Source organism: Cetorhinus maximus, chromosome 1 (assembly GCF_964194155.1).
Source record: "Cetorhinus maximus chromosome 1, sCetMax3.hap1.1, whole genome shotgun sequence".
In the NCBI taxonomy this organism is placed as follows: domain Eukaryota; kingdom Metazoa; phylum Chordata; class Chondrichthyes; order Lamniformes; family Cetorhinidae; genus Cetorhinus; species Cetorhinus maximus.
The window spans coordinates 38,213,614-38,238,389 of NC_135879.1; the positions used below are offsets into that span (position 1 = coordinate 38,213,614).

Here is a 24,776-nt window from a genome sequence, read left to right on the forward strand (position 1 = left end):
TTTCCACCCCACCCCCACTAGAGCTGTACCTTGAGTGTCCTGCCATCCATTCTTAATTAGCACATTTTCTTAGATAATATCACCACCTTTAACACCCCTTTGTTCCTTTTGTCTGTGACATCTTTTGATTATCTGCTCCTATCACTGTTTGCTTGTCCCTACAACCACCACCCCCCCCAACTTCTCTTCCCCCCCACCGCCCAACCTTAAACCAGCTTATATTTCACCCCTGTCCTAACTTTACTCAGTTCTGCCGAAGGGTCATGAGGCCTCGAAATGTCAACTATAGAGAAGGAAGTCCATTCAATCCTTCTGGTTTATTATTGCTAAAAGATTCTACAGTTCCTATATAATGTTGTCCAGCACTTATTAAAATGCATTCTGTATTGATCACTCTTCATCTGAACAATTTCCTGACATTTCCTGGCATCCATCCTATTGAATCTTTATATATTTATCCTTCACAACCCCTCATACAGTAAACTGAGGAGATGCAGAATAAAGTCGTCTGTGGCTTGGATGCTGAAACACAAAAATTTGATCCTTAGGGAAACTCAGACAACTGTTATGTTCATTACGGACACATCCTATCCTGAAGTTCAGACTCATTTTTATATTTTATAGCTGGACACAAAGGACTGAAAAGATGGCCACCAAGGGTCACGTAACTTCTCTTATGGATTGAAACCATTCCCCTGTCTCAAGAGGGGGCAAAAAGAACATTCCAGACTGATGTGAATCAATGCCTTTTCCTGAAACCAATTCAAATTTATCAAATTGAAGGGGTCATTCAAAAACAAAGACACTGACTGTCTCAAACCCTCAAAGTGTTAAACCATAACACAGGATGTTGTAATCAACATGAACACCACTCTTATTTGGATAAGGACTTGGACTTGTAGATGGTCACGTGATGAGACAGCCATGTTTTCTGTCTGCATTTAAAAATCAACACATGCTATTTGCAGACAGTCTCACCAAAGCCATCAAACCACCTGCAAGTAATTCAAGCAGCTAAGGTAATTAACAGTGATACCTTGTAAGTGGGAGATCCTGGACAGGAGAACTCCCCTAACTTGTTCCAACTTCTGACTTCACCTGAGAACTAGCCTTCTTGAAAATCAACGACAGGAAACCTCACATCCTGCTGAGAATCTTTTGGTTTACAAGACCCTTGCTTTAACTTTAAAACACAAACTTCCTTCAAGAACTCAAGCATGTTCATGGAAGACCAGAGATCATAAACTAGAGACTGAGTTACCCATAATTTGTACAGGTGTATTACTGGTGCATTCTCTGTGGCAATGCCTCTACCAATCAGTGTCCACTTGCCAACCAATCAGCACTCTCTTCTCATATAATATAAAGTTGTTGCTTCCCCTGACATTGGTATTCTTGTGATGGTCCAGATGAGTGCAAGGTGAAAAGCTTTGACAAAATGTCTTTTTTTTTTTAAACATAAGTCAAGTTCTGTATTACCAAACGACTACAAGTGTACCACCTTCACCTGTAACCAATCTTTGTGTGTGTGTGGGGCGGGGGGGACGGGGGGGGCGGGGGGCGCGGGGGGGTGGTGGTGGTGGTAGGGGGGCAGGGATGATTGTGTGAGATGTTGCATTTGAAATTTGGGAGGAGTGTGTGAGAATAAAAAACGTCATTTTTAAACTCTCAATCGTGCTACTGAAAATATTTAATTGGGATGCACACACACAGGTTACATAAACTCACATTTCTTTCACACAAACATTCTGTCCATGACATAATACTAACATCAAAATCATAGTAAGATGCAGCACCATATAAAATAGATGTAGGAGTATTATCTGTAAAACATTACCTTTCCTGCTATTGAATTAAAAACTCCTTGAAATGTGTCAAAAACATTATACCCTTATTTCACTTCAAGCAAACCTGTATATGGATCATTCATTTTCAGACAGTCCCAACAACGCCAGTTCTTTTGCTACCCTGCTGTCCAGTACCTATCCCATCCACACCGTCCCTGACCATAACCCTGACACCATTAAAAAGTTCTTCCAGTCGTCTCTCTGGAAATTCTGAGGAACACGTGAAGATCCTAATCCTAGCTCCAACTCATGCCAACTGGGATAAACTTGAAGATCATTGACACACTTCCCTGTCCAAATGAACATTTTCTCTTACCATTATATTTTGAAAGTATATGTTGAGCCATGATGTGATTAAGCATAATGTCCCTTTACTCCAGAACTGGATTCCAAAACCAACTCATATGCTTGAGATAAGTTTCTTTTCTCTGGATCCAACATAAATTTGGTTTAAGAGGCTTCAACAGGGTAGGTGCTGGACATAGGTCTATCGCATAAAACTACCCATATTTGAGCTTAAATTGACAATGCCAGGCAAAAAAAAAAATAGAATGGCTAGGACATAATGGAATAAAATAATTGCACCAATAGCCAGAGTTTTGATATTCAGATTAAGGCACATTGTTGATACAGAATAAACGTAGCTCCATGATTCAGAATAACATTGGCATAGAGTAAAACAAGTAATTGAATAACCCAGCACAGAAATCTGCCAACTTAAAAAGTTCAAAATAATGCAAACCCGTTTTTGTCAGCTGAGGAGATCCTAATGGAATATGATCATACCAGTGTGTCTAGCTGGACAGTTTCCAGATTGAGCAGATTGCCTTTCTTATTCTTTCTTCCATTATTTTCTGTTTTTAAAATAGAACTTACATTTTGGTCTAGTTTGACCCTTAAAAAACTTAAAAGTGCTGGAAATACGCAGTGGGTGACTGTGAGCACTTGATACTCCAGGTTAACATTTCGGGTTGGATTCTTCAGAATGTGGTACCAGGTCCCATCTTCAGCAAACAAATATCATATTTTTTCTTTCCAACACTGACTGACCCAGCCGTCCAATTCTAGTGCTTTATTTTTATTTAAACATTTGTGAGTTTCCTTTTTATATCAACCCTTAAAAGAAAGACTCCACAGAAAACGTATCATAAAATATAAACAATCCACAGGTAACTGCGGACAGCTTTCTGAGAAGACAGAGTAACATGATTTTGAAAATTTGGTTATGAGTTTTTCTTCCAGAAAAAAAATCGTCCCTCTAAGCATAACACAATCAAGAGTCTATTGATCTGGCCCCACTCAGCATTATCAAAGAGGACAAAAGGCAAGCCTTCAAAAAAGATAATTGCATAAAATCTACTGACAGTAACGAAAAGCAATGTTACATACAAGAACAGAAATAGCTGAAGTAGGCCATTTGGCCCTTCAAGCCTGCTCCGCCATCAATGGTTGATCTTTTACCTCAACTCCACCTTCCCATGTCCTTTAATCCCCTTGGTATACTAAAATCTATAGATCTCCGTTTAGAATATGCTCAACCACTGAACACCTACAGTTTTCTGAGGTAGAGATTTATAAAGATCCACAACACTTTGAACGAAGAAATTTCACATCTCAGTCTTAAATGGCTGATCCCTTATGCAGCCTCTAACTCTAGATTCCCCAGTCAGGAGAGACATTCTCCCAACATTGCCCTGTCAAGCTTGTTACGATCAGGTGAGGTGGGATACGATGGCTCCTCATTTTCCCCACTCCTCATTTGTCCGCAACAGGTTTTTAAAAAAGGATGTGCTTGCCAATTCAGTAAGTGTTAAGCTGTTTATGTCCTGTGAATGTAAAAGATATCTACAAGCAGGTCTTCTTGAGCTGTTTTAACAGGATGATAGTATTTATTGCACTTAACTTAAATAAAATAATAAAAATGCTCCAACTTTCATGCACACACACCTATGAGTTACGGAGTGGGAGGATAGATTAAGCAGGCTTTTTAAGAGTTTGATTAAAGTTAAAGATATATGAGTTGATTACTTGGATGGTTTCAGGCTGGCTCAGTGGCCCCTCAGCATTTGGCGGAGGGGCAGCTTAAAGATGTTGGCAGTTGATGTATCTCATCTTCCGGAGAAATCAGCTGTCGGGTTGATTTTCTCTTAAAAATCTCTACCTGTGGCACGTGGATAGTCAACTGCAAACAGGGCCCGAGCTTATAAGATGGGTGGAGAGAGAGGGACACAGAGAGGGTGCCCATTCGGGACCTTCTGTCTCCTGGCTCTGCTGTGCTACTGGTTTCCAGACTGACTTGTTTCTCCCTGGTTCTCGGAGTAAATAAGGTTTGTTAGCTGTAGTCAGTTTTGATCATGTGACCAAATTATCAATGCTTCCATTGCCCACAGAAATTATTCAAAGGTATAAGCCAGTGCTAGGCAATGGGGAATGCATGGTGGCTGTTCACACCAACTTATGATGAACTGGTTTCTCCGCAGCTCTTTTTTAAGCAACGAGCTTGGACAGTGAGTGTCTGGGGGAACATGGGTTTTGAATTTTGCTAAGTCCAAAGACAATAGGAGGTGCAAATACCGCTAATGGTTTAGTCTCAGCATATCCATTCAAGGGAGGGCACCTAACCGAGGATCTTTTAATTAAGAACTTTCCAGAGAATTGAGGTAACTCTGAGTCTGTGCAGAAATAAAAGTAACTTGAATCTCTTCGACCATCTTAATGGTTTGCTGTTTTAATCCTTTTAAAACTTAGGCAGTGACTTTCAGCCAGTGAATACATAGTCATATTTTTATAAAATGCGACTTCATAACAAGCTCCCTAAGAATTTCATGTTTCCAAGAGATCAATCCTCATTCTTGTATGTAGGCCTAGTCCACTCAATCTTCATTCATAAGATTATCACCTTATCCTAGGAATCAGTCTTGTGAACCTTTGTTACACTCCCTCCAAGGCAAGCATATCCTTCTTTAATAAAGAGACCAGAACTGTACGTAGATATTCCAGGTATGTTCTCACTAAGACCTTATATTATTGAAGTAAGGCTACTTCACTTACACTCCAACTCTTTTGCAAAACAGGCTAACATGCCATTTGTTTTGCACCTGCATGTTAACTTTCTGATTTGTACAATGATGCCCAGATCCCTCTGAATAGCAACATTTCCCAGTTTTTCACCATTTAAAACATATTTTTCTTTGCTATTTTTCCTTCCAAAGTAGATAACTTCATGTTTCCCTATATTATATTCTATTTGCCATGCTCTTGCCCATTCACTTAGCCTGTCTGTATCTCTTTGCAGCTTCTTTGCATCTTCCCCACAGCTAACTTTACCACCTAACTTTATATCGTTAGCAAACTTGGATACATTACATTCAGTGCCCTCATCGAAGTCAAGGATATAGATTGTAAATAGCTGAGGCACAAGCATTGATCCTTGGAGCTGCATCGCTAGTTCCAGCCTGTTGTGGAAATAACGTCTCTTTAGAAATCTTTATTTGTAATGTAGTCCTCCAATTCTGGCCTCTTATGCATCTCCCATTTTAATCGCTCAATCACTGGCGATCGTGCCTTCAGTTGCCTAGGCCCTAAGCTCTGGAATTCCATCCCTAAATCTCTCTGCCTCTGTACTTCACTATCCCCCCTTAAGATGCTCCTTACAATCTAACTCTTTAACCAAGCTTTTGGTCATCTACCCCAATATCCCTTTATGTGATTCAGTGTCAAATTTTGTTTCGAAACGCTCTTGTGAAGCGTTTTGGGATATTTTACAATGCTAAAGGCACTATAGAAATGCAAGTTTCTGTACACAAATTATGCCTTGTATCTGCCTAACTCTTTTAAGAATCTGACCACTTTATTTTTACTTGTGCCTCACCACTGGTATCGGACACAGAAAGCAGGCAGAAAACTGGGTATATGGGAAAGCAAGCTAACTTCACAAAGATGAGAGCAGTTTAGGAAGTTATCTTTGATCACATAATATTTATTTTTGTCCAAAGCCCTAAACAAATTGCTCAAGGACTTAGGCAAAGAGGCAGCCAATTTCAAAATTTAGAAATGAACAAATTAACAAAATTGCAGTAACATCCTCAGAAATAGCCAAATCACTTTGCTACTAATTCATTAGATTTCTGAAGTTCAGTCACTTTGGTTATGGGCACAAAAGTGGCAGCAAGTTCCTTGCAAATAACAAATCAAATGACTAACCAGATAATTTTTTTGGTGGTGACCGATACAGGAAAAAAGTTAAGTACACTTGGCAAACTCGCTCCTCTTTTTCAAAAAAATGCCACAGCTTCTTTAGAATCCACTTGAGCAGGCAGATAGGGCCTAGGTTCAACATCTAATTTTCAAGGCTGCAGCTCTGTTAATGCAGCACACCCTCAGCACTGAAGTGTCAGACTAATTATGTACTAAAAGCCATAGTGTGGCTTGAACCATTGACCTTTCGACTCAAATGAGAGTGCCATAAATGAGCCAAGCTCAGACACTGAAAATTGGGATTCAGCTGAATTTATATACAATTTGGGGGCCCTCTTGAAGTCTTAATGCAGTATTACTCGAGGAGATTAGTTCAGGATTTTGGCAATGTAACCAATGTGTCATTGATGGTGTTCTGTAACCGTATTCCTACTGCACATTCCTGTACAGAGAAGCCACTGCTGTATGATGGGAGAATGTGAGATAGGCTGGGAGCAAAAGCATGGAAGAGTAGTTCCCCATTTAACTTCCCTTAACTTTTTAAATTTACTTTCATTTAAATATTTTTAGAGTGGTTCTCAGATACCCTGTGTTGTGAATTCATTTTTTTTTCACCTGTAGGACATTACAAAGAAAACAAGATTAATCCTCTTAGGATGTGGATAAGAGCGTGATGGCAACTATTCAAAATATTAGGTGAAAATAATTCTCCACACAATTAAGCTAAACATATAGATAAAAGCAAAATACTGCGGATGCTGGAAATCTGAAACAAAAACAGAAAATGCTGGAAAAACCCAGCAGGTCTAGCAGCATCTATGGAGAGAGAAACAGAGTTAACGTTTCGAGTCCGTATGACCCTTCTTTAGAGCTCTGGAGAAGGGTCCTGTTCTGCTCTGCAGAGCCCTGCTCTGAAGAAGGGTCATACGGACTCCAAAGGTTAACTCTGTTTCTCTCTCCACAGATGCTGCCAGATCTGTTGAGTTTTTCCAGCATTTTATGTTTTTGTTTAAGCTAAACAAGTGCAGCTATGCAGATTGGATAAGCGCTGCAGCATGCGAAGGCACTGTGTGCTGATTAAGTACAGTGAACAGTCATTAGATCAATGTTACAATATCAGAGCAATCCATTTGTTGAGGCAAATTTCTGAGTGCAAATACCTCAAATTTACCACCCATATCTATTGGTTCAGTTACAACAGAAAATTACACAAATATTTATATGTGGTGATAAAATAAAAAATAAGAGGTCATATGTTTATGAACACTATCTGACTGTTTAACCCATTTGTGCATTTTAGCAACATTCATCAGTTTGAAGGTTTTCAGAAACACTAGCATAACATTGAGTGGTTTGGCATTCAAACAAAAAATGCATTCTTTCAAAACACAGGAGAATGATGCCTTCTTCAAAGTTTGACATTAGTGTCATTGCTCACATATCTCCATATAAAAGGACAGCTACCTCGACTACAGCTCCTCACACCCCGCTTCCTGTAAGGACTCCATCCCAATCTCTCAGTTCCTTCGCCTCCGTCGCATCTGTTCTGACGACGCTACCTTCAAAAACAGCTCCTCTGACATGTCCTCCTTCTTCCTTAACCGAGGTTTTCTACCCACGGTAGTTGACAGGGCCCTCAACCGTGTCTGGCCCATCTCCCGCGCATCTGCCCTCACGCCTTCTCCTCCCTCCCAGAAACATGATAGGGTCCCCCTTGTCCTCACTTATCACCCCACCAGCCTCCACATTCAAAGGATCATCCTCCGCCATTTCTGCCAACTCCAGCATGATGCCACCACCAAAACAGAACTTTCAAGAACAGAGCCGAGGTACAGGCAGCACCTGCATCACTCCCTGCTGTAATATCTGCAATTTGTTGCAATATGCAGATGCATGGGAACACCACCACCTGCAAGTTCTCCTCCAAGCCACATGCTGTCACTACCAATGACAGCAATGTGCACTATCTACAAGATGCACTGCAGGAATTCACCAAGGCTTCTCAGACAGCACCTTTCAAATCCACAACTGCTACCATTTAGAAGGACAAGGGCAACAGACACATGGAACCGCCATCACCTGGAAGTTCCGCTCCAGGCCACTCACCATCCTGACTTGGGACTATATTGGCATTCCTTCAGTGTCGCCAGGTCAAGTCCTGGAGCTCCCTTCCTAACAGCACTATGGGTGTACCTACATCACACCACATGGACTTCAGTGGTTCCAGAAGGCAGCACACCAACGCCTTCTCAAGGGCAATAAATGCTGGCCCAGCCAGCGACACTGACATCCCGTGAACAAATAAAAAAAATCTGTTTAAAAACTTTGTAATTTGTACAGTAATACCTTCACAGCCAAGAAATTCAGTCCGCTTTCATTGGCCAAAGCTTTTGCTATCATCGTCTTAGAGCACCCAGGAGGCCCATAAAGCAGAATTCCTTTCGGAGGCTGAATCCCCATTCTGGTAAAGGACTCTGGGTATTTTTGTGGCCATTCGACAGCCTGCCGGAGTTTCAGTTTCACATTTTCCATCCCTCCTATGTCTGACAAGGACACCTAAACAATGAAAAGGTATTGATCAATGCAGGATCACCTTACGTATCCAAACTTTTCATTTTGCAGATAACTGCTGGCTATTAAATAACATGTAAACAAAATATTGTCTTTTTTAATACTATAAAAACCACCACAAAGGATATCATATTTAATATCACTTGTGTTTGCTTAGGAATAGCATCTAAACTTATCAAAAAGACCAATATGGCATATGGATTGTTAAATCACATTATAGTTCTGGGTTCAATTTTCCTAATAACGAAAGAGGCCATATTAGTATAATGCTCATGTAGTTGCGAACAGGAGAGAGACAGGCAAATGGTACTTATTTCCACTCACCACCTGCCCATAAGCAGAAGGTGTCTTGAATTATTTTTAAAGTACTTGGTGTGTTTTCCCAAGCCCTTGGTTTATGTTATTCAATTTACTAATAACACACACCCACACCACACACACCCACACCCACACCCACACACGCATACAGTAAAGGGGAAATAGAAAAAGGAGTTTTATAACTACGGGTAATAATGGTACAAGAACTACAGAAATGAATATTAGTTCATGTGATTTTCAGAGTATGAGTTCAAGTTCAGCTGGTTGAAGACTGGAGTTGTAGAGTTCGCTTTACAATTGGTGCCGATGCTGCAAGATGAAGTAGGCACACAGAGACTGGATCGGTTCTGCAAGCAATGATGGGATATCTTCCAGCAGAGACAAGCTTGAGGAGCAGGTTATTGTTCTGCCTGGAGTTGTGCTTCTTCGGGGATTCACTAGTTGGATGTTAAACAGCAGACTGTTTGTGAGGATGAAGATGTAATGTGAAAACTGTCCAAAGAGGCCAGAGGCTTGGGTCTGTGACATGTCACATTAATGGTTAATTGCAACTTAACAATCAATTTCTGCCCGTGGCACCGGAAATTCCCACCTGAAGTAAACGGACCTTTTGCTGTTCTGTCAAATTTTCCACCAGCTGGAAAATCCCACCCTGTGCTTTTGGACAGAATTGAATTGTTCCTCCTTAGGAGAGAGACAAGGTGGTTTTTGGCATCTCTTCCAGTATGAATTTCGATCTCTCTCTTTTGTGACAGTTCCGGTGGGGGAACCAGTTCGCCTGCACTTCCTCTGCTTTCGTTGATTACAAGGGGTCTGTACAATGAGGTGTAAGATTCCACAGGCTGAGAGAGGAATTCTTTTGTGCTTGTAACCCCTGTAGTGACTCCCAGAACAAAGGGCCAACTCTGTGGTCATGTGACTTGTAGCAGCCATCCTTTTTGGTTCAGCAGAAAATTCATTTTAGAGAATAACAATAAGAATAAAGTTTTGAACACAGCATTGGATTTATTTTCATGTCGTAGGAACCCAACAAAATTAAAAGTATGTGTTGTAAGGCACAAGCATACATAGAGAACACTGCTTTTCAATTTTTTATTTTCCTCTCCTCAAGGCATTTGGGTACAAATGCCCAGCTGTTAATTTTTCATTTACAACTTTAAAAAGTTCAATCTTCTCCTCACCCAATATAATTTTTCAGCACGGATAACTAGACTAAGTTCAAGTGCATGAACTCAAGCTTATTTTCTCCTCTCTTTTCTGGTGCACATTCCATCACCTCCACCATTACTTTTGCTATTACCTACTAACTCAGCACAAAATTGGAATCAAAGCTGGGGCTTTTAGCAAAGTTATTACTTTCTTGTCAAAGATAATTGTAGATCCCTAAAATCTCATTAATGAGGAAACAAAATGATATTTGCATTGTTTTCATTGCAAAATGGCAATATAAATTTTCAAAACCATGAAGAAAATTGATGACGTTGAGCTAGATAAACTGCTCACACTAATGAAAATGCAAAATTAAGCAAAATAGAACGAAAATAATATTTTAAAAAATAGTCATCTGTACTATTCATCAGGGATTAAACAGGGAACTACTTTACAAAAGAAATGTAGAATAACTCACCAACGAAGGGCATCACACTAACAGAGTTTGGGTTAAACAAATGGGCTTTGAAGGAAAAAGAGGATTGATGCAAAAATATAGGAAGATGGGATTGGGATCAATCAAACGAGAGCAAATTTGTTGTGCCAAATTGTCTTTTTCTGCCCTTAAAATTTCATGTGCTTCTAGAACACCATGCATTTGCTCACAGGGAGACATTCAAGGAGTCCTAACAGCATCATCCCCCAATTCTCCTAGTTATTACAGGACTGAAAAGTTCTCAAGATTAGAGTCTCAAAGTAGAAATAATTCTGTCCATCTAACGCTAGAGAGAGACTAGGCATGTATAAAGGCTGCGATACACCTGAGGGATCTGAAGGATGGTGTCTTCTGAATCGTAACCTACGACAGTGCCATCTGAACTCAAAGTGCTTATTACAGTTTAAAAAATACTCCTAGCTATTAGTAATGCAGTATGATGGTAATGCTACTGGATGAGTAATCCAGGGGCCCAGACTAATGCTCCATTGACAGGAATTCAAATTCCACTGTGGCAACTGGGGGGAACTTAAATTCAATGAATTAATAAATCTGCAATAGATTTGCTAGTCTCATCAATGATGACCACTAAACTACTGGTTCATCATCAAAACCCATCTGGTTCACTCATGGCCTTCCAGGGAGGAAATCTGCCATCCTTGTTGATCTGGCCTACATGTGCCTCCAGAGCGATAGCAATGCAGCTGACTCATAACTACCCTCTGAAATGACATAACAAGCCACTCAGTTGTACTAACTGCCACAGAAAAATTGCACTGTGGGTGTACCTACACCACATGGACGGCAGTGGTTCAAGAAGCCGGTTCAACATTACTTTCTCAAGGGCAGTTATGGATGGGCAGTAAACACTAGCCTTGCCAGCAACAATCAAATTCCAAGAATAAATTTTAAAAATTTACCTAATCTGCACCTTCTAGCAGTTAACTCAACAGTTAATTTGACGATGACCTGAGAGCAGGTCTCCTCTTGTGCTTTTAACCATTGAATATGATAAAGAGACAAAGATTAAGACAAAAACAGGGATACTTCTTTAAAAAAAAGACTAGGGCCAGGATTTTACATTGGTTGGGCGGGCTCGGCGGGACTGGGCGCAGGTGGTCAGGAAACCGCCCGCCGCCCGCAATCGGCTTCGCAGCGTCATGTTACATGGGCGGGCCAATTAAGGCCCGTCCTGCATAATACGCAACTTAGGCATCAGCGAGAAGGGGCGGGCGGGGGTGGGAGCTCAATGTGCGCCGTGTCCAATCGGTGAACCAGCAACCAATTCAAAAGCGGCTGCGGCAGCCATGTGAAGGCTGTCATTGACTTGGAGGGCCGCAGTCATGGAGAACGTCAGTGCTGAACACTGCAGACAGGAGGGCAGGTCGGCGGGGCAATCGGCCCCGCAGTTTTCCGACAAGTGTCTCGCTGCCCTCCTGGAGGAGGTGTCAGCACGCCGGGATGTATTTGTCCCCAGGGATGGGAGGAGGAGGCCCCCCCGCCTCACCAAAAATGCCTGGGAGGAGGTGGCATCCAGGGTCAGCTCCCATGATGTGGTGAGGCGCACATGGGTGCAGTGCCATAGCGGTTCAATGATCTCCTGCGATCGGGAAGGGTCAGTACCGTGTTGGAATGTGTCACTTAGCACCGCCCCCCACGGGCCTCAGAGTTCTTAGAGCGTGAGTGAGTGGCAAATGTCAATGAGGCAGCATCTGGGCAAGGGTTGAGCCCTGGCTGCTTGGAATGAGTGTCTTGCAGCTCCAGGGCCATGAATCGGCTGAGCCCTGCAAGGTGTTCCTCATGTGGGGTTGGCCAGGCTGTAATGGCAATGCATATAGGGTGGACTAATCAATGCTCCTCTCTCTTTTCAGGAGAAGACATCCCACAACAATGCTGAAAGATTGCGGACTGGCTGAGGTCCGCCCCACCTTCTAAATCTTGTCCAGATACGGGCAGGAGGCACTGGAGCTGGAGCGGCGCCATGCACCTAGATCAACCGGCCGTGGTGAGGTTGGGGTGCCACAGGGAGATAAGAGTGCAGTGCATTGAGGTCAGAATGTCTGTAACAGCAACTATTCCACTGTTATCTCTATATTGATGTGAGCCTCAAACATGGAATCCCTATTGAACATGGAATCCCTATTGATAATGGAAAGATGAGGGCACCCTGATCCGGGCGTACAGTAATAGTGTAACACCTTCAACTAATGACATGCTCTTGTTCTTCGTTTCAGGCTCACCTGAAGGCCCGCGGCTCACCCCAGAGGACACAGAGGATATAAACGCACCAGTGTCACACCCTCTCAGCCAGGCAGGCACCAGTGCAGATACCAGCACCTCGGTGAGCATTAGATTGGCGGATAGTATCTCGGTGCACAGCGGTGAGGGCACTTCACACTCGCTTGAGGTGCAGGTGGAGGCAGACAATGCCCAGGGCCCCAGCGGTCAGAGGACAGCTGGAGGCCAGGAACATGCTCAGTTGGTGGCTGATGATGTGCCTCTGGAGTCGTCCCTGAGGCAGCAGATGCTGGAAGTCTAGCAGGGTGTGGGGGAGGATCAGGCAGAGATACATGAGGGAATGCGTGCCATGGTCTCCGTTGCGGAGGAGTCCATGCGGAGCATGAGCAACGCAATGACCCTCATGGCCGAGCGCACTGCCTCCTCCAAGGAGACAGTGGCGACTCTCACGGAGAGGCTCCTACGGGAGCTCAATTAGGGCTTCCCAGTGATGCCCTCGGATCCGCTAGCCCTCACACCAGCAATGACCCCACGTGGTCGCTGTCAGTGTGGGAGATGGATTGGGGACCCAGTATCCCAGCTAGGTGCCCATCCATCAATGGTGAGCAGGGAGGTCCAAAGCAACTTGACATTGGCAGACAAGCTGCTTGTCGTCTCTGTGGGATCCTCTCAAGGTGCTCTGGATGAGGGTAGCAGCTCCTCTGCCATTGACCGTGGCATCCGATGAGGCTGCGGCGACTGGGGAGATGCCAGCTATGCCACTGGCCGCTCCCTCCCAGGCAGGGCCAGCATAGGCTCCATGGGCCAGGGGACACCCACCAAGATCATCAAGGCCAACAGGACAGCAGAGTGAGCAGGCTGTCTCCAATGCTGGTGCCAGCAAGGGGGGAGCACCTAGACGTAGCACCCACAAATGCAAACTTAAAGCACCTCAAGCACAACACGGGCTTATCACTGGTGATATTTTTTTCCCCCACTTTTAAGTTAGTTATGAGTAGGTGTGATGGAGAACAGCTTTCCGTTTAATTTGTTTTATGTATGCCAGGCACCACACCATTAAATGTGTTTGTGTTCAACAAGCCTCTGGGTGCTTCATTAGTTCTGCAGGTGAAGGGTAACCCAAGATGCTATGAGTGACTTGTTTGTCATTGAACTTTATTGAAATGGCACATAGTGCATGTTTTTCACCAAGCAAATGTTCCTGTCAAGTATCAAGTACGGAGCCTGCAGCCCTGGCACGTGGTGGTGGTTCATCTATGGCAGGCTAGCTGAAGGAGCATTGGATCAAAGCCTCCCAGGTGTCCCAGCCACCCTGGAGGTTGCTCAGGTCAGCATCTATGCCCTCAGCGTTCTCCTGAGTGTGCTCGTCCTCGGATTCACTACCGGACCCATCATCTGCTGCCAGAGCAGCTGCGTCAACATCTTCTTCCTCCACTGTGTCCCCCCTTTCCAGCGCCAGATTGTGGAGAGCGCAGCATGCAACCACTACCAGTGACACACGATCTAGGGAGTATTGCAGTGCGTCCTCTGACTGGTCCAGGCTTTGGAAGCGCATCTTGAGAAGACCAATGGTTCTCTCTACCACCGCCCTTGTGGAGGTGTGGCTCCTATTGTACCGCTGCTCGGCCTCTGTTCTTGGATGGCAGAGAGGCGTCATGAGCCACCTTTCGAGGAGATAGCCCTCGTCACCCAGCAGCCATCCATCCAGTCGGGCTGGAGCATTGAAGAGCCTCGGCATCTGGGAGTGTCTCAGGGTATAAGCGTCATGGGAGCTGCCTGGGTACCTTGCACAGACTTGCAGAATCTGCATCCTATGGTCACACACTATATGCACGTACGTGGAGTGGAATCCCTTCCTGTTGATGGAGGCACCCGGCTCACCCACTGGCACCTTGATGGCCACGTGTATGCAGTCTATTGCCTGAATGCGGGGGAACCCAACAATCGCGGCAAAACCTCTGGCTCGCTCTGCCTGGCTGGCCTCGTCCATGCGGTATGAATGAAATTCAATACATGCCTGAACAGAGCTCTGTCACCAGATTGACACAACTGTGGACAGCTGATTGGGAGACTCCACAAAGATCATCCACCGACCTCTGGAAAGAGCAGGAGGGCAGGAGGCATTGGCATTGAGGGCCAGTGACCTTCAGCGCCACTGGCACGGGGTGTCCACCCACACTGTTGGAGCTGATCTCAGGACCGATCATCTGACAGATGGAGGTCAAGGTCTCCCTTGAGAGGCGGGGCCTCCTTCAGCATTGCACCTCAGACATATTGAGGTAGCTGCATCGCCGCCTGTAAACCCTGGCAGCAGGATAGTGGCGTCTTCTGCGGCCCCTTCCGCCTTGGGCTTCCTGTGGGCCCTGCACCCCTTGTGCCTGTGCCTGTCCTCCCACAGGTCGCTCCCCTGGAGGTTGAATAGACACCTGGCCACCTCCCCCTTTTGGCCCTCTCTTCCTCCTCAGAGGAGGTGCCTCCAGCAGAGACCACAATCCCCATTCCCAGGGTGACGAAAGGCTGTCTGATACCTGGAAGACCCCAAGTGTCATGACTCCTCCGGAGTCCTGAACTGAAGCCTGTTATTTCTGTCAAAGCAGATCTGAAGCGAAATGAAGTTGTCCTGTTAACACAAGCAAGCAGCAGTAAGTTATAATCTAAAGTACTAACAACTCGCGTTAGTGAGCCCACCCACTACCCTCTTATCCGGCCTGTGGATGAGTTTGAAAATGTGGCCTACCCGCCTGCCCTTTGCGCCCATGCGACGCCCTGGAAATCGTACAGGCTGCGTAAAATCAAAGACAATTGGTGCCTCAAGGGCCTTAACTGGCCCGTTAATTAATGATGGGCGCACCTCCGTCCTCATAGCGTGCCCGCCTACTCAAATATCGCGACTGCACGTGGTGACGTCGGGACGCATGCCCGACGTCATCGCTCTCGTCATTTTACGTTCCGGGTGTCGGGCCAGCCCCCACATGCCGAAAGTTGGAGTGTTATGAACAAACAACTGTAACAAACTTATTTGTTGACCAATCTCAGCAATTATAACATACACAGCAGCCAAGTCAGAACATTGGCTGCCAGAGCATTGGGAGGCTTAATTTCATCAATATGAAGTGGTCAAGAGGTGTCAGTGACATATCATGATATAGAGAGTAAAGCTTAAAGTGATGACAAAGAACATTAGAATAAATAGATTGATAGATTGAGCTGATGAAGCTGTTTTCTGTCAAAGTTTCAGATGAGGATAACATCTCTTTAGAAAAAATGCCTTCCCCATTCAGGAAAGAGAACTGATTGCTCATTTCTTTTCCCTCATACATCACAAAACATGGGGGGAACATAATATTTCACATTGAGAGTCTCAGGGAACGTAGCGAGTATAATCAAAATGACAACAAAAACAGTTAGAAAAAAGATAAAAATAGCCATTAAAACATACCAAACACAGAAGCTTTTAAAAAAAATGTGCAAGAGAAATAGAACAAAGTAAGCATATAGGGTTGTCAAAAAAATACTTTTAGCACTAAAATTTATCTATATTTATTTAAAATTTGGAACACAGAAGTATATTCTTATGAAAAACAGAACAGCCTCAATGTTAAAATGAAGGTAGCCTTCGAGCAGGATGGGTGAAATTGCATAGGTGAAACATGGAAGTCAACTGGGTGAGATGGACTCTGCAATCTCAATTTAATTGTACCAATGAATTTTGGCACCTAGGCTTCATGTCTCCAGGGATGTGATACGCACACACGTGACATGGTCTCAGGGGCAGATTTTCACCCCTGTCGGGCGGGCTGAGAGGGGCAGGCAGGAAGCTGACCGCCACCCACGATCAGGGGTGGAAGGCAATTTCATGCTGGCAGGCCTGAAACACAAGCGAGGGGAGGAGTGCGAGCTGGGCGAGCGTGACCTTCACACATGCGCACGAGTGCGTGCTTCATAATTTCCCTGAGGCACAGAGCCGCCTCAGGTAGATGAAGTGTTATATTAAAAAAAAGTGAAATGAAACATTTCCCCGCTGTCACGTGAGCAGGGACATATTATTAGTTAAGTTTTAACATTTTTATTCTATTTTTATTTGGTTTAGGAAACCCCATTAAGTGGAGGTGGTGGCATAGTGGTATTGTCACTGGACTGGTATTCCAGAGACCCAGGGTAATGCTCTCGGGACCCAGGTTCAAATCCCACCATGGCAGATTGTGAAATTTGAATTCAATAAAAAATTCTGGAATTAAAAGTCTCATGATGGCCATAAAACCATTGCCGGTTGTTGTTACAAAACCATCTGGTTCACTGGGAAATCTGTTGTCCTTACCTGGTTTGGCCTACATGTAACTCCCGACCCACAGCAATGTGATTGACTCTTAAATGCCCTCTGAACAAGGGCAATTAGGGATGGGCCAATAAATGTTGGCCTAGCCAGTGACGCCAACATCCCATGAACAAAAAAAAAATCCCACCCATAGATGAGGTTTCCTAAAAAATGCAAAAGCCGCTTGGCATTTTCGCCTACCCACCAACTGTAAGGCTGGGCGGGCAGCGAAAAATTCAAGTTAATTGATCATTTAATGGCCTTAACAGGCCATTTAATTGTTGGCAGGCACGCTGCCGACTTTGGCACACGCCCGCTAAACGAAGTATCGCCCGATGTCAACGCACATCATTTTCCACTTAAGCGGGTCAGGCACGCGCCTGCCCGCTGAGTTAAAAATTTTACCACAGAAGTACTTAAAGTGGCTTGGCTCAGATAGAAATTGAAGATGCTCAGAAGAAATGGTGAACAGAGGGCAAGAGCAGTATCAAGATTTAAAATTATGCCTTGCTGGAATTACTGCTGGGTGCAGTCTGGAATAGGAGAGACGTACTTTTCCCCAGCAATGGAGGAAGAAACCTGCTGCTCTCACCAAAAAGCTGTGGTTGGAGATAGCAGAGAAGGTGAGTAACAGGCGTGCTGCGCCCAGGTATTGGGTGCAATGTAGGAATCGGTTTAATAATTATAACCAGGTCAGAAAGATGAGTACATTGCTGATTCAACTACATCCTGTGCTTTAAACACTCAGCCACTTCCTCCATGTTTCACTCTGTCTTGCTAAGTGTACTCCATCACATCAACCCACACACCCACTCAACTTTCAGCAGTACCCAGCCTTCACTTCCTGTACACTTCCCACTTATTCATCTACCATTGCCATTCACCATTGCCTTATGCAAGGCGGTCTATCTGTTCCATGGTTACCTTCACGAATGCACAGCATTCATGAGGTAAATGCCTCAAATTCATTCACAGGTCTGTTATTCCACCCCTTACAGAGGGGGTGCAAAAGACAAGGGAAAGGAAGAGGACACAGGGTGGTCTAGCAATAATGGTCCAGCTTGCTGATGCAGAGGAAGCCCTAGAGGTAAGTGGCAAGTTCTGCGTATCTCTGAATCAGAGATAGACAGGAAGCTCAAAGGTAGCTGGTGACAAAATTACAAATGTCTCTGACACAGATATGCTGACTTCATATCACCAATGACTGAGCTAGGAGAAGACAAAGTATGGCAATTGTAAAGAATGAGACTTTTCCACAATTAAATCATATTCCTTTCTTTTGTCCTCCTGGGCCTTCACACGCACAGATAATGTTACAGGATATCCACGAGGATGATGCCTTAGAGGATCTCACTCCTTTTAAGGATGCACTGTAACAGGATCTACAGGTGTGCTTTCATATCAGTGGTTCCACAAACAGTTAACTCAATTTTCACCTGATGAGTCATGCCACACAAATGAGCATGAATAGACACGCGTGGCAGGACACCTGTGGAGAGTTAGGGAGCGCAACCCTGTCTGTATAAGCTCTGCTCAGCTGGATACAGGTGTTGAACCACGGCACCACCGAGAAGGAGAATTCTAGAGGGGCAACAGCAACTTAGCCGAATGCTGACCAAAGTGCCACACATAATCTGCACATCAGTGGAGGGGATAGAGGAGACCAACTCAATCACGAGTGTATTGGTGGCCCTAGAATTGCAAAAATGTCGGTTATGGACAGTGGTTGCCTCCATGACCTCGGCCATGCAGGAGTCGCCTGCTGTCTTAACCATGATGATAGATGCCATATCTGTAGCCTTACAACATGCCACTGCTCTCCACCAATCTGGTCCTCAGCAGAGCGAGAGGAGTGATGTTGCACTGGCCCTGGAGAGGGATGATGCTGGAAAGACACATGGAAATGGGAACTCAACTAAGAGTACTCCCCCTTCTTAATCATTGCCCACTCCACTAACCCACCCCTGAAAAACAATTGGCTTTGAGTAAACAGGAGTGCATCAGTTCCCTCTTTGGTGTTTCCCTCATTAACATCTGGCACTGCACAGTACACAATGTACAATTTTCTTGAAGAAATGATGGATGAATCCTACTGAGAAGTAGGTGTAACCATTTTAGCCCATTAATGGATTCCATCATGTTCCTGCAGTGGTGGACCGGCATAAAGGCATAATATTAAATCTCAAAGGATGGTATTCCTTCAACATGAAGCATGAAAGCATGCAAGTGACTGCCAACTTCATTGGCTTCTCTCACAGTCCCTTTATTGTGACTCAGTCAATCTTGCCAATACTCTGTCAACAAAGACAGTGAATGGCTCTTTGGCTTAAAGATCTGGATCTTGATACTTCTGCGCCACCTCAAAACTCCACAGGAGCACAAATACAATACGGTATTTTGTGAACACAAATCATTGTTAAAATATATTTCAGCACCCGGAAATGAAAGATCTGCCAATGTGATTGCTCTGGAGGTACATGCCAATATGCTCCTAATAAGATCAGTGAGATGTTTTTCCTGTTTGTTGCAAGATGCACAATATCAGCATTCACTTTATTGACTATAACTAGGTCACATATCATTGAACCAGCTTTGCAAATCACCATTATGAATCAAGTCACATGTCTGATCAGTACAAACATGCAACATGACTTGATGCATTCAATTAGTAATAATGATATGGAAAAATAATGGTGTATGAATGACATGCACTTTTATTGATGCTCAAATCAATAGGAAATGTGTAGCAAGGAACAGATACTTTGTGAATTATAAATCACAACTGGTTGCTGGCCACTGTTAGGTTTGTGAAAATGGCATCTCACCTTCATTGCTGCATTTGCACCTTAATTGCTCATTAAACTAATCACAGGAAATTAAGTTTTCAAATTAAGTATCCTTTTAGTAACATGATATTTGTCAATGAACACCAACCAACCTCTCTGGCCCAGAAAGTGAACAATTAAATTTATGGAGTCTCGTTCCTTCAGGTTGTGAACAAAAGGGACATTTAAGGGGCATAAAGAGATTTAAGAGACAGGTTTAAAGTTTTTGTTTTCTTATATAACTTATAAAAAAATTTTTCTCTCTCCCTGGGTACAAACTTTCCTTTCCTCTCTGTACTTCTCTTTGTATATCTAATTTGACAGTGAATTCATTCACTCTAATTCAACTTCCTTCTTCGTCCTTCCTCTATTTATTTCTCATTGGTTAAGAAGATACACTGTACCTTTCTTTACCAAGGTCCCAGATGCCTTCACTGTGCTGTTATTAGTAACTTCTGTGGGCAATTTTTAAAAATCTCAACTACAAGAATAAGTCAAAAAGGCACACTGTCAGCTGCCCCTAATCCCCATTCCCCAGCAAAATATAGCCCAAAAATTTATATGACTTTTATTTTGAAATGGACGGTGAGCTGTAGAGATTAGTCATAGTTGTGGAATAATACTAGTTTCAAACAGTCAATCATTCAGATCCGGTTTGTACCACATATGCAATTAATTTCCCTACATTACAGGGGCAATTTTCCGATTCGAAAAGAGAGTTGGAAATCCATTATATTTGAGCTGCACTGCAGCACAAACTTTGGCACAGGCTTATACTTGGTCACGTTTTATAGTGCCACGCAACCCTCTGTGCAAGGCATCGTGCAGATGTAAATCATGCCACCCATTACAATATATATAATGCAGTACCACCCATTTACCCCCGTAGCATATTACTCAATGTCAGTCATCGATTGCTCTATATATAAAAGCCAGTGTTACTCAATTATTCTCCTGCAATCCAAGGCCATATATCAACTATCCAACTGGCAGCACTGAATATACATAACCAAGATAACTATTATCTTCTATATAATTTACTATTGAATAATAAAAATGTAAAACTCAAAGCAGTTTGAATATATTTAACACTTTAAACACCAAACTGACACATTCATTTCATTCACAGGTCAAAAAACAAGTTAGCTTCTTCCATTTAAAATCAATGATGAAATTTGGTTCAAAGCAATATATCAATAAATCTCTTTAATTGAGCACACTTCATACTGGATCACACTGTCGGATTGTAACCAGGGGCAAAAAAAGATTAGTTCAAATGATAACTGCCAATTGGCTCAAATATCCCACTGCGTAATTGTGAATCAAAATGTAATTCCTTTCATTAGACAGGTAAGAAAAGTTACCAATCCGCATGAGCAACCATCACAAAACAAGCTAATCAGGTTGGTCATTTTATCCCCCAGTGCCAACAAACCCCACAAAAACAATCCAATCCCTCAGAAAATGCTTGCAGTTTTTTTTTACAGGGGCATGGTGGCTTTTTGACCCGGATGAGAATATAAATAAGAGGACAGTTGGACCAAGCTATTGACCTTCCTTGGAACTGGAACTTCAATTCTTGGCTTACACTTTATTGTCCTTTTTTGTGCCTTAAAATCTAGAAAGTTGCACATGCACAACCTGAGGCCTGATATTCTGCCTTAGTTAAAAATTTCACCATCATCTTCCTTTGCCCTATACCTTTGCTGATGCAAACTTCCACCCCACCTCCAACTTCCATTTCCTCTCCAAAGTCCTTAAACGTGTCTTCACCTCACAAATCCCTGTCCATCTTTCCACCGGTCTTTCTTGCATCTCACCAAATAGCTTTCTGCCCCCTGCCACAGCAAGGAAACCACCTTCATGAAAGTCAGAAATGGCATCCACTGTGATTGTGATATATTATCCTTGTTTATCTTTTCCAGCAATCCACGACACAGTCAACCACACCGCCTTTCTCCAAAACAGCTCCTCTGTTGTTCAGCTGATTGGGACTGCCCTCATGCAGTTCCATTCTTAACATATCCAGTTACAGGCAGAGCACCTCCAACAATGATTCCTCTTTTGGCCTCTGCATCATTAGCTTTGGAGTTCCCTAATAACCTGTCCTCATTCTCCTTCTCACAGCATGATATGAGGTCAGCTTCCACATGTACATTAAAGACACCTAGCTCTGCATTTCCACCAGCTAGCTCCACCTATCAACCAGCATTGGGATGTTTGGCATCGAGGGCACGATTTTCCCCTCATCAGGCGGGCGCAGCGGGCGAGCCTGGGAGCAGCCGCGAAACGGTCTGCCATCCGCGATCAGGCCCTGACCACGATTTCACGCTGGCTGGCCAATTAACAGCCAGCTAGTGTGAAACGTGCACTGAGAGCCTCAGCGCTGCTGGGGTGGGGGCAGGAGGAGCGCGAGCGCTGAAGTTTGCGCATGCACGGGGCTGCACTCACTGAAAGCTCCCTGAAGGCTGCCTCAGGGAGCTGAAGATTTTTAAAATGAAAAATGAAGAATCTACAATTAATAGAAACACGTCCCCACATGTGACTTAGAAACAGTTTTTTTATTCATTCACGGGATGTGGGCTTGGCTGGCTGGGCCAGCATTTATTGCTCATCCCTATTTGCCCTTGAGAAGGTGGTAGTGAGCTGCCTTCTTGAACCACTGCAGTCCATGTGGTGCAGGTACACCCACAGTGCTGTTAGGAAGGGAGTTCCAGGGTTTTGATTCAGCTACAGTGAAGAAACGATGATATATTTCCAAGTCAGGATGGTGAGTGACTTGGAGGGGAACTTCCAGGTGGTGGTGTTCCCATCTATCTGCTGCTCTTGTCCTTCTAGATGGTAGTTGTCATGGGTTTGGAAGGTGCTGTCGAAGGAACCTTGGTGAATTTCTGCAGTGCATCTTGTAGATGGTATACACTGCTGTTACTGTGCATCAGTGGTGGAGGGAGTGAATGTTTGTGGCTGTGGTGCCAATCAAGCGGGCTGCTTTGTCCTGAATGGTTGCAAGCTTCTTGAGTGTTGTGGGGGCTGCACTCATCCAGGTAAGTGGGGAGTATTCCGTTACACTCTGAATTGTGCCTTGTAGATGGTGGACAGGCTTTGGGAAGTCAGGAGGCGAATTATTCGTCGCACAATTCCTAGCCTCTGATCTGCCCTTGTAGCCACAGTCTTTATATGGCTAGTTCAGTTCAGTTTCTGGTCAATGGTAACCCCAGGATGTTAATAGTGGGGGATTCAGTGATGGTAATGCAATTGAACGTCAAGATGCGATGGTTGGATTCTCTCTTGTTGGAGATGGTCAGTGCCTGATTCTTCTGTGGCGCGAATGTTACTTGCCACTTGTTAGCCCAAGCCTGGATATTGTCCAGGTCTTGCTGCATTTGGACATGGACTGCTTCAGTATCTGAGGAGTTGCAAATGGGGCTGAACATTGTGCAATCATCAGCGAACATTCCCACTTCTGACCTTATGATGGGAGGAAGGTCATTGATGGAGCAGCTGAAGGTGGTTGGGCCAAGGACACTACCCTGAGGAACTCCTGCAGTGATGTCCTGGAGCTGAGATGACTGACCTCCAACAACCACAACCACCTTCCTTTGTGCTCGGTATGACTCCAACCAGCAGAGAGTTTTCCCCCGATTCTCATTGACTCCAGTTTTGCTAGGGCTCCTTGATGTCAAGGGTAGTCATTCTCACCTCACCTCAGGAGTTCAGCTCTTTCGTCCATATTTGAACCAAGGTTGTAATGAGGTCAGGTGCTGAGTGACCCTGGTGGAACCCAAACTGGGCATCAATGAGCAGATTATTGCTTAGCAAGTGCCACTGGATAGCGCTGTTGATGACCCCTTCCATTGCTTTACTGATGAACATGAAAAAGGACATGTTAAAAATGAGTTTAATTTTTTAAAATTGTTTTTAATTCATTGTTGGAAACCTCATCCCGCCCGTGGATGAGGTTTCACGAAAAAATGCAAAGGCTCCCTGGCCTATTTGCCCACCCACGTTTTGGCAGGCAGCGAATTACTTGCTTAAGGGCCTTAATAGGCCTCTTAATTGCCAGTGGGTGTGCTGCCGACTCTCGCACATGCCCGTCAACCGAAATATTGCACAAGTGCGCGATGACGTTGGGATGCTCGCCTGACATCACCGCGCAATATTTCACACTCGGGCATGCGCCCACACGCCAAGCTGAAAGTCCTGGCCCAAGTCCTGGTTGAGACTCCAGTTAAATATTATGAAAACTGAAGTCACAAACTCTGCACCCTCACCACCAATTTCATCACTTTCCACCAACCCAGGTTGAAACAGGCGCCACCTGGAATGCTTGGAGTCAGGTTGCGTACCTTTGCAGGGGAGCTATGCAGATTCACAAGAATGATAACAGCACTTAAAGGGTTAAATTAGGAGGCCAGGTTGCATACACTTGGCTTTTGTTCTCTTAAGTTTAGATGGTCAAGATCTAAAGCAGGACATTTAAAATAATAAAATGATTCAATAGGATAATACAAAACAAGATGGGATAATTTTAAAATGAGAGCTAGGCCATTTAAGGGCAAAATAAGGATGCACGTTTCCTATGCAAAGGTAGTGGAAATCTGTGACTCATTCCCCAAAAGCCTTTTGATGCTAAGGTAATTTAAATTTTCCAGACTGTGATCAAAGGGGTTTGTTGGGTAAAGATATCAAGAGGTAAGAAACAAAGGAAAGTAAATGGGGTCATGACCTAATTGAGCCCCAGAATAGCCTCAAGGATCTGAAAGGGCTACTCATGTTCCGACTCATCATTCCCCCTTCCCACACTGTCTTGCTTCCACCCA

At 44.0% G+C, this 24,776-nt stretch overlaps 1 protein-coding gene across 1 annotated transcript in view; it reads right to left on the minus strand.

Annotated features, from left to right (window-relative positions):
- Positions 1-24,776, minus strand: part of afg2a (AAA ATPase AFG2A) — a 499,869-nt gene that overhangs the window by 393,901 nt on the left and 81,192 nt on the right. The window contains exon 11 of the mRNA XM_078539862.1: positions 8,391-8,600. Within this exon, the coding sequence (XP_078395988.1) occupies positions 8,391-8,600 (210 nt within the window). The remainder of the gene's footprint in view (positions 1-8,390; positions 8,601-24,776) is intronic.